This window comes from Pteropus medius, unplaced genomic scaffold (assembly GCF_902729225.1).
Source record: "Pteropus medius unplaced genomic scaffold, Ma_sr-lr_union100, whole genome shotgun sequence".
In the NCBI taxonomy this organism is placed as follows: domain Eukaryota; kingdom Metazoa; phylum Chordata; class Mammalia; order Chiroptera; family Pteropodidae; genus Pteropus; species Pteropus medius.
The window spans coordinates 16,276,254-16,286,392 of NW_024340699.1; the positions used below are offsets into that span (position 1 = coordinate 16,276,254).

The 10,139-nt window shown below is 65.6% G+C and overlaps 1 protein-coding gene across 1 annotated transcript in view; it reads right to left on the minus strand.

Annotated features, from left to right (window-relative positions):
- The window catches only part of INTS1 (integrator complex subunit 1), a 34,099-nt gene that overhangs the window by 4,063 nt on the left and 19,897 nt on the right, over positions 1-10,139 (minus strand). Inside the window, exons 28-41 of the mRNA XM_039876423.1 lie at positions 8,563-8,687; positions 7,225-7,479; positions 6,602-6,761; positions 6,211-6,351; positions 5,687-5,861; positions 5,489-5,612; positions 4,641-4,771; positions 3,915-4,002; positions 3,595-3,821; positions 3,349-3,472; positions 2,101-2,234; positions 1,454-1,646; positions 633-760; positions 242-354 (exon numbers count right to left, since the gene is read on the minus strand). Coding sequence (XP_039732357.1) covers positions 242-354; positions 633-760; positions 1,454-1,646; positions 2,101-2,234; positions 3,349-3,472; positions 3,595-3,821; positions 3,915-4,002; positions 4,641-4,771; positions 5,489-5,612; positions 5,687-5,861; positions 6,211-6,351; positions 6,602-6,761; positions 7,225-7,479; positions 8,563-8,687 — 2,118 coding nt within the window. The remainder of the gene's footprint in view (positions 1-241; positions 355-632; positions 761-1,453; positions 1,647-2,100; positions 2,235-3,348; positions 3,473-3,594; positions 3,822-3,914; positions 4,003-4,640; positions 4,772-5,488; positions 5,613-5,686; positions 5,862-6,210; positions 6,352-6,601; positions 6,762-7,224; positions 7,480-8,562; positions 8,688-10,139) is intronic.

Genomic DNA, 10,139 nt, shown 5'->3' on the forward strand with positions numbered 1-10,139 from the left:
ATCAGTGCTAAGGGACACAGGACAAAGATGGGGGACGAGAACAGAGGGACTCGGCTAGCTTCCCACGGAGGAACAGGGTGCTGTGTGATCACGCCGGCCACAGTACCACTCAGGGCTACCTGCATGTACCCCCGACCCAGGCCCACAATGCCCAGGGACACCTGGGACGATCCCCGGGGCTGCCGTGCTGCTGGGGGAGGCCGGGCCGGCACCCCGTCCCAGAGCCCCGTGGCCCGCTCACCCTCGCCATCCTCGTCCAGGCCATGGTCGGCTCTGCCGTCCCTGCTGGGCAGGCTGAGCCCTGCGAGGAGGGACTTGAGCATTACCAGGTCACTGCTGTCGAAGGACAAGTCGCTGGGGAGGGAGCACAGGTGGACTGTCAGGACGCCGCCGTGGGGGGGCGGGGCCCGACGCCGGTGCGGGGGACCTGGGACGCTCAGGAGGCAGCCAAGGGAATGGAAGGGCAAGATGGCACCAGCGGGCAGTTTAGCGCAGCTCTGCGTCCAGGGCTGGCAAGCTCAGTCCGAGCCACCCCTGCTGCCTCAGCAGTATGCATTCCCGGCTGCCACCCACCTCGAGAGTGCCCCGGCCCCCGCACCCTCGCTGTCCGGGCCGGACGAGCGCACACTCACTGGAGCACGTCGGAGTGCTTCTGCAGGAAGGGGATGGCTGCCGGGGCGTTGCAGGTGATGTACTTGTGTGTGAACTGCACAAACTTGTTGATGAAGGGGGCCAGGTGGCGGGAGGACTTCCTGTAGTTCTGCAAAGGGGCAGTGTGCAACATGGAGCACTCAGAGCCCATGGCACCCTGTCCTGCTCACGCTGCGCCCCCTGGAGGCCTCACAAGGGACGCTGGGCTCCACCAATGCCACCCCCGCTGGCCACTGGGCAGTATGTTAAGGATCCCTTGTCCTTGGTGAACTTCCAGGGCAGACAAGGAGATGCCCAACTTAAGCACATGACAAGAAGGATCACAGAGTCACAGCGACTGTAGAGAAGAAAGCCTGAGCCCCGACTGAATTTCGGAGAACATGAGGTCTCCGCACGTGGGAGCTGGCTCCCAAGGGCCAGCCTGGTCCTGTCCTTGACGCGGGCCAAGGGGCTCTGCTTTCCTGTGGGGTCCCAGGAGCCCCGAAGGCCCACGGCCTGTGTCTGCCCTCGCCGCATGGCTTCGGCGGAGGGGAAGACCCCAGTCTGTCCTGGGTGGATCGGCCCGGCCGTGGGAGCAGAGGCGGATGAGCTGAATGGGACGGATTTCACAACAGTGGGGGCCGCTGGCTGAGAAGGGCGCAGGGGGAGGAGCAAGGACGGGGGGAGGCGCTGCCATTTTGTGGGCCAGCCCCTGTGCACACCCGAGACAGGGCTCTGCCTCCCATCTCCCAGGCTGTGGCACCTAGAGGACAGATGCCGGCGCATCACGGTCTGGTCCCGGGCAGCCACCGGAGGCACCCACCAGAAGCAGGCGGATGAAGGAACGCAGACAGTCCCACAGCGCCCCCTGGTGCTCGCTCCGGAACACCTGTGGCTGCAGCAGCTCCAGCACCCCCAGCACGTGGAGGAAGAAAGTCAGGTGGTTCTGCTGCCGGAACTCGTGGAAGTTGAGGTGGGTGCGGCCGTGCAGGAGCGCGGCGATCATGGGCAGATGCCTGGAGACGCAGGAGAGCATTTGGTGGTCCTGACCACCCAGACACGCGGACACATGGCCCACACCAGGAGCTGGCTAAAACGCCTGTCGGAACTGACGGGTCGGGGCTGCTGGCCCGGGGCCCTCTCCAAGGGACCAGAACAGAATGCCACCCACCCTCAGGCTCTGGGCTGGGAGGAGCGACTACACCCTCTCTTGGAGTCTCTCTGGTCCCTCCCACCGAGGCTCAGCTGAGTCAGAAATGGTAACTGCCCTACTGGACTGTCCCAGGCCAGCTGGCCACTCTGCACATCTGCATGACCACACATCAGCTGGCAGCCCCAACCCCGCTGTTAAACTGTACTGGGAGTGGAGGCGGGACCCCAACGCCCCCAGAGCATCTACTCAGCTTGGGATGAGGGGGGCATTCTGCCTCGAGCTGTGTCTCGTGGGGTCCCCAGCGTGGTAGGCAGCACCTGAGCAGCAGGATGGGGTGGGCCACAGCCAGCTTCCGACAGGCCATGTTGGCGTCAGCCACGCGGTTCTCAGACGCCCGAGAGTCACTGGTGTCCGCAAGGAGAGTGATGAAGCGGTGGGTGAGGACGTCCAGCTGCGAGGAAGGGCAGCAGAGGCTGGGGCCGCCGCAGCCCGGGCGCCTCACCTGCTCCCGCCCGTCTCTGCCGCCCTGAAGGGGCCGTGATGGGGCACGACGGAGGCCACGAGCCGCGGTCCCTGTCCCCCCGGGACCCGGCATAGCCACGCAGCAACCCTGAGAAAGTGGGTCCCTCCCCGCTCTCCGGAGCTTCTGCCATCAAACAGGCCGTGCCTGAGGTTTCTGGACGCCCTCCACATGCGGGGTCGAAGGCAACCCCTCCACACTCACAGACGCTCGCTCCCTTTCACCAAAACAGTCTGGTGAGTGGGAAAAACCCGACACCACGTAAAAGGCAATCTCAACCGCGAAACAAACGCACAAACACAGAAGGAAACACAGCCAGGAAGTCAGCTCCTTCCACGGCACGAGAAGCAGGGGGGCGACAGTCGCCTCCCCACCCCCACCCTGCCCCCCAGAAGTGAAAGCGACCCGCACGACCCGCACGTGACCACTCACGCAGTGCCGTTGGTCACAGCCCCACCCCGGGGCCCACCAGAGGCGGACAAGCAGGCGGGCCCGACTGCAGCGTGAAACACCACGCAGCCGCGAAAAGGAGCATGTGGCCCCACGAAGCGACCACGCCAAGCGAAGGGGCCGCCAGGCTGCTCGCCGCGCGGTTCCGTGGAACTCTAGAAGGTGCCAGCTAGTCTGCAGGGACAGGCAGTCAGTGACAGGGTGGCGGACACTCAGTGTCCTGCTTGTGGGTGCTTTCAAAGTGCCCAAGCATCGAAACTCATTCTGCGCACACAGCCTCTGCGTGTCGATGGCCTCTCGGGAAGGAAAAGGGGGTGTAGGTAGACATCCCTTTTCTCTGTTCCTCGGCCAGAGAACACTTCTGGGAAAAAAGATCCAAGACCCTTCACGAGGTCAGACAGGTGAGGCCAGCGGGTGGGCTCTGCCCTCAGGCAACGAGGACAGACGGGGCTGCCCGGACGCGACGTTGCCACTCGCCAGATTTCTTATTTGTTATTAAGTCTGAGAAGACACATTTCTCCGTTTCCTAGTCTGGGTTTCTAGCTCAGAAGCAAAGGTCGGAAGCAGCCCTGAGCGGCGCCTGGCCAGGCCTCACCTTGCAGATGCTGCTGGTGGTGGCACCCTCGCCATGCAGCAGGACCTCGGGTGCGGGCCCCCGGAGCTCTGGCCGCTGCAGGTACAGCTGCACGAGCAGGTCTCGGCAGCGCTGGCCCAGCACGCTGGAAGAGACGGGTGTGGGAGCTGGGGCGGCTGGGGTGGGGGCCGGGGCCAGGGCTGTCTGGGTGGGGCCAGCAGAGATGGACGGGGTGCGGGCTCCCGCGCCAGCACGCAGCAACCGTACCTGTTGCCCCACTGTTGGATGCAGCCCGTCAGGTGCGCCGTCACCTCCCCGACGCTCTCGTTATCTCCGTGGCAGCAGCTGAGCAGCAGGGGCAGCCGGGCCTGCAGCAGGCTGCAGCCTGCAGTGTCCCCGTCCTGGCTCCTGGCCTCCGCCTCCGCCAGGATCAGCTCCACCAGGCCGATGCGCTCGGGAGCTCGGACCCGCAGCACCAGCTCCTCCCGTCGCTTCTGCAACCAGGCCCGCCAGTCAGCCCCAGGGTGGGATGGGCCCACACGTGTCACCGTGTCACCACCCTGCAGGCGGGGAGCGCCGACACCTGCCTGAGGGGTGCGCTGGTCCCGTCCCTGCCAGATCCGCGGTATGTGGATGCAGGCCCAGAGGAAGTCCAGGGAGGCCGAAGGGTCAAACCTGGAGGGCAGCAAGGAGTCCTGGCTGGGCTCGAGGCCCATCTGTTTTCAGACACAGAGGGCAAAGCGACAGTGCAGAGACGGAGCGCGGAGGCCGGCGACAGGCTCCCTGTGACGACGGATTTGGGCCCCAAGCACCCCTTCCCCGAGGAGCTCGCTGGTTAAGGGCCAGGTCAGCTAGTGGACGCATGGGCTGCCCCATCCCGCCTGACCTCTCCCTACTGCACGTCAGCCCCGCCCACCCTCCGGGCTTGGTGGCCACACGGGGTCACTCGGCGCCTCTGAGACACAGTGTAGACGATAGCCATTCACGTGATCCAAGAAGAGTGGCCCGTTTCATGCCCTGGCTGTCTGCCCTGCTGGTCATCCAGAGCAGGGACACTTGGGCCAGGTGGCAGTGTACTTTAAAAAGGCGATGTTTACCACAGGGTCCCCTTTCTGGGCCACCCCTGCATCGAGTGTCCCAGCAGGCAGCCCGGCGAGCCCCCGAGTCCCAGGGAAGCTGGGGGTCAGTGCCGATCAGAAGGCACGAGGGCCCTAGTGCTGTCGTCTGAACCGGCAAAGTGGCTGCCAGACGGAGGCACGCAGCCTGCAGCGAGAGCGACTCGACCGAACCCACCGGAGCGGAGACGGCCTCACCTCTGCTCTCGGTTCTTGCCCAGCAGGACACGGACGCACTGGTGCAGTGTGGACCAGTTGGACTGATGCGTGAGGAGGGCCAGCAGATACGGTCGGAAAGATGGCACCTGGGGGCCGGGATGACCTTTACCCTGGGGAGGAAGGAAGCCTGGGATGGTCCTGCTGGGCTCATGGGCATTGCGGGCAGAGTCCCTGGAGGATGCCCTGCTCGAGCCACAGGAAACAAGAATGGGCCACTTCGAGGATTTGGAGCTCCCGCTGGAGCAGCAGCGCTGACTGCCTGCACGCCAGGCCGGGCCGGCCCCTACCCAATGACACACGTGCTGGACTAGACCGAGTCCTGGAGGCGGGAACACACGTGCAAAGTCGACAGAACTGAACCACGGCCCGGGTCTTCTAGGCAGCCAGGGCTGAGGCGGCTGAGGTTCAGGGAAGCAGGAGTGACCACAAACCCATGCGGGGTGCACAGCAGATCGTGTTGGCTCCCAGCTCCCCCCGCGACGTGGCCAGTGCTTTCCAGTGTGCTCTCAGGACAGGAGTCCCCAGCACCTCCCTGCAGGGCCCCGGCATGGACTCTGGTTGCTCTGAGGACCTGTCCCTCCTGTCAGGGGTGCCAGGCTCCCTTCTGCTAACAGTGGTACCGCCTGTCCCCTGAGACCTGGGCCCACAAAGCATGGACCCCAATCCCCCCAGGCTGCCCCAGTCACCAGATCTGGCTGGGTGGTATGAGTTAGATGGGACAGGGGACTGGTCCGGGCCAATGAGAATCAGGCCTGCGATTCTTTGGGCAGACGCATGCTCCCCCAGTGGCAGGGCTGGTGGCCTGTCCCCAGCTGAGTGCGGCCCACCTTGTTCCGGGAGAACAGAAGTCTCTGCTGTAGGTCAGGGCAGCTGCTGACCACCTCGGGATCCAGCATCTCCAGCCAGTCTACCAGGAGCCCCGAGCAGGGTCCCAGCTGCACGGCCTCCAGGCTGAAGGGGAGGAGCGGGTTCAGAGACGCCAGCCAGGGCTGGTCACCAGGCTGGCCACCTCCCGACCAGCTTACCTGCAGCTGTCAGTGTCCTGCTGCCCCAGGGCCAGGGGCTCCGCCTTGTCCTGCAGCAGCAGGGAGGTGACCACCGCGATGGGCCTGCAGGCCGGCGAGGCAGACACGGCTGGGAAGAGTGCAGCCAGCATCTCCTCCAGGTAAGGCGACCTCGCCTCGATCAGACCCCGCAGGACTGGGAGAGACAAGCTGTGCTGTGCTCCTCTGTCCAGGGGATGGGGCTGGGTGGCAGCCCTCCGACCACCCGACTCCGGGAGAGACGGCCCCCACCCCCACACCAGCAACACCCCATGTGCCCAGACCTGAGCCAGATGACAGTGACTGGGTGGTGGCTCGGGAACTCCCTTGAAGGGAAGAGGAGCCGTAGGGTGAGCTGGTCAGCCCTGGGTATGGACTCATCACATGCACGAGCTCCCCACAGCAGAGTGAGGGCCGGGAGCCACAGGGTGTGGCCCATCTGGTCAGGGTGGGGCCTCTGCGGGGGGCTGCAGGGCTGGGCTCTTCAGAGGCCGGGCCCCGGGTACCTTTGCTGACAAGCTCAGGCTCCAGGCTACACTTCTCCCCAGACCTGAGTGTGGTGACAAGGGCCCGGACGGTGGAGCTGACCCCCTCCACGTCCCCACGGAACGTCAGGGCCTCCGCCAGGCGCAGCAATCCAGTCCGCACTGCAGTAACACGTCTGTGTGACCAGCTTGGCCTCCACCCCTCACTCCTATCAGCCTGGCCTGTCCAGGGAGCCCCTGAAGCGCCAACTCCTTCAGTTCCCATAAGCACTCTCCTCCCTGGGGAACCTCCCCAAAGCCCTAGGTGCCAATCCCCTCTGTGCTAACAAAGCCATCACACCCCCGACGGGAGGGCAGACAGCCTGAGACCCCAGCCAGCAGTGCAGGTTGCCCCGGGCCCGCCCGCCCTCACCGTCACTGATCCTGCGCCGCGCTGAGTACTGGGCTGCGAACAGCTTGAGCTGGGCCTGCAGGGGCCCGCCGTCCACGCTGGGGCTGTCCAGCCACTGCAGGGTCTGCATGAGCACTTTGAGGAAGAGCGACGAGTAGCTGGTGTCCTGGGGCACGCAGCGCTGTGGGGACAGCAGCAGAACATGGCTACACTGGCTTGGAGATGGCCCCGCCCTGAGGCGGGGGCCAGGATGAGGTCTGACCACCAACCCTGCAGCCTGGGGGACATGCTCCCCCAGGTACGCCGGGACCTCGCAGAGGTCATTTAAAACACCGTTCTGGCGAGGCACCCTACCGTCACGTGGCTCAAAGGCGATTAAGGAATCACACGGACACAGAAGCAGGAAGAGTAACGCAGCTCACGCGTCAGCGCACAGACAGGGCGGACGCGGCAAAGCGAGCGAGCCCAAGTGGTGGGCGCACGGCGGACCACCCCGCTCCTTCCCCCTTCTGCCCCCCCCCGGGACCACCTGGCTCCCTCCCTTCACCTGGGAGCCGAGAACGAGCCCACGGGGCAGTGTCCAGACACCCGGGCCTCTAGGGGGACTGAAAACCGAGGCCTTCGCGGCACGCGGCCGCACCCACCTGGTACTGGCAGAGCTGGCGCATCAGCGGGCAGGCGAGGAAGTGGCTGCGCTGCATGGACATCACCAGGGCCCCGCCGTGCGGCGAGTTCAGCAGGGTGGCGATGGCCTGCAGCAGGCGCACCGAGACGCCCGTCACGTCGGGGCTCCCCTGGCGGACCAGCGCCAGCTCCTGGCCCAGGGCCTGCTGCAGCGCGAGGGCGACGGGGCGGGCGCTGGAGCTCTGCCACCGCGAGCCCGGGCTCAGCGGGAAGATCTGCAGCAGAGAAGGGCAGCGGTTGGCGGGGCGGGGCGGGGCCCTCGGCCATCCTTCGTCCCACGCTCCTGTCACCAGCACCATCCTCAGCGGCCCGAGGCTGAGTGACGCTGTCCAGTCCCTGTAAGGCTCTCCATTCAAGGAACAGCGAGGCATGTGCCAAGGACCCCATCTCAGGGCTGAGAGCACGGGCGAGCCCAGACCCTGCCGACCTCGGCCCCTCCATGTCTGACAGGGGCACCGGCCTCAGAGGGTGCGAGGGTGCGAGGGTGCGAGGGTGCGAGGGTGCAGGGTCCCTCCTGAAAAAGGGTCCATCTCAGGTGTGTGTGCAAGTGTGTAAGTGTGCAAGAGGAGCTGGTGGAGCGCTCTGCAGCGAGTGAGGCCGTGTATGTGGGGAGGGCTGAGGACACGTGCGGACACGGCCACAGGCTGCGGGGCTCCACACACACGCATGTCTCGGGAAGAGGAAGCAGCGTGGTGGCAGCCGGGGGGACTGGGAGTGCGCGCTGCAGATGCCCAGTTTCCTTAGGGGGTGACGAAAACATTCTTCACTCAGCCAGAGGGGACGGCTGCACGGCTGAGCATGCTGAAAACCGCCAGACCCGCACTCCAGCGGACGAAGCGGACGACACGGGAATCAGTCTCGACAAAGCTGCAAAACGCCGAGTGTCGGCAGAGCGAGGCCGCGTGCGGGGCAGAGTGTGTGAGGATGCAGGCCTGCCTGCTTGCTTCTTGTGATCTGGACACGGCGAAGGCACGTGCCAACTAGAGCCAGGCCCCCAGGACAGCGGCAGGAGCAATGGTACCCTGGGCCCTGCCCTTGACACCGAACCCGAGGTGGGCGCTACTCTAAGCCTGATTTTACGGAAGAGGGCGCTGAGGCATGAGGGGTTAGGCAGCTTGTCGGGGTCACCTAACTCCGAGGATGGAAGCCAGGGTTCGACCTGGGTGGCCAGCCCCGGAGCCCTCTCTCCATGATCGCATATTGTCACAGATAAAACCCGTCTCTCTGGGCAGGAGGGCTGGGACAGCCCAGAGGTGCCCGGCTTCTGGAGGCACTGTCCCAGGCAGCGGTGGCTGTACCTGCAGGAACATGCTGGCCAAGTCATCCTCGGGGCCAAGTGCCCGCACCTGAGTCACAGCCCAGATCCTGCCCTGGCCCGGAGGTGGCTCTGGGCTACTTCTTGGTTTTGGTGCCTCTGCACTATCTGCAAGGAAACGGGAATAGACATCAGCTAAAAACTTCCTCAGCAGCCTCAACAAGGACCATGGGAACAAAGCGGCACCCAGGGGCCCACCACCCAGAGGAACAGCCGGCCCGTAGGCTGCTCGGGGCTTCAGAACAGCAGCTCGGGCACCGGCTGGGGCAACCCTTTCTGCAGGGCTGGGCGGCCCCACCAGCTGTGTGTTGTGTGCTGAGCACTGCCGGGCTGGTACCTCGCCGCGGGGGCAGAGAGGCTGTGAGCAGGGAATGGAAAGTCTGGCCTCCAGAGGCTCCTCGCTCGTGCTGGACCTCGACCAGGTGAGCCATGTAATCTGCAGAACAGCAGCTGAGGGTCAAACACGGGGCCCGACGGACAGCAGTGCCGCCCGGTGCCACAGAAAGCCACCTGGGTGACAAGGCCACTCCCGCACAGCGCACGACGCTCCCAACTCCAGAAGCCAAGCTGCGGGGCGTCCCAACACAGGACCAGGCAGCCCCCACCTCACCCCCCAGAGTGTGCTGACGCCTGGGCACGCAGAGATAGGGCAGCACTGGCCAGGCCGCTCCTGACCACTCCAGCTTCAGCCTTCCCGCTCGGCCCTCAATCCTTGGGCCGCACACACTGGTCCCGACAGGGGTGCTGACCGACCCGTGTGGGAGCCTGTGGCTCTTACTCTTGTCCATGATGTTCTGCTCCAGGGTCTGGGGGTCATGGGCCACGGCCTGGTCCAGGTGCTGGAGGAGTTTGCTCATGCTGGACACGGGGATGCCGAACGACTGCACGAACAGCAGCAGCTGCTGGGGCTCCAGGTCCTGCAGGGCTGCGGGCGAGCCACTCAGCGAGCCGCCTGCAACCCTGGCCCACGAGGTGGTCGGGGTCCGGCCAGGGGGCCTCAGAGGGCCCCAGCACAGCGCACGGCCAGCTCCTCCCTCGCCCCGTCCAAGGCTGCATGGGGCCCTGTGGCCTGCAGCCTCTGGCCTCTTGGCTCCAGGCTCCCTAGAATTGCCGACAGCACCCTGGGGCTTATGAGGAACGCAGACCCTTGGGAGCACACCCTCCGCTGTGCTGCCCAGGCAACCCCACCACTCACCAAACTGCCTCCCAAGAGGCCCTGCCCCGCCCAGCTGCACTGCCTTCCGGGACCAGCTCCAACAGCCCTAGCCCTGGCCTTCACCCTCCAAATGCCCGCACCACCTCGTCCTTACCCCTCCTCACACCGACTGCCCACACCCGACCGTGAGGGCTCTCGGCAGGGTGCGCCCCCAGAACCTGGCACGCAATGCCCTGAGAACTCATGGAGGCGCAGGCCCAGCGCGCCCTGTGCCCGAGCCCAGCCGGCTGTACCAGCGTCCACCAGCCGAGGGACCTCCGAGCGGATCATGCGCAGCTTCAGCCAGTCGGGCAGCAGCAGCGCCTCCTCCGACGTGTCCACCAGGAAGGCTGTGGGCAGTGGCT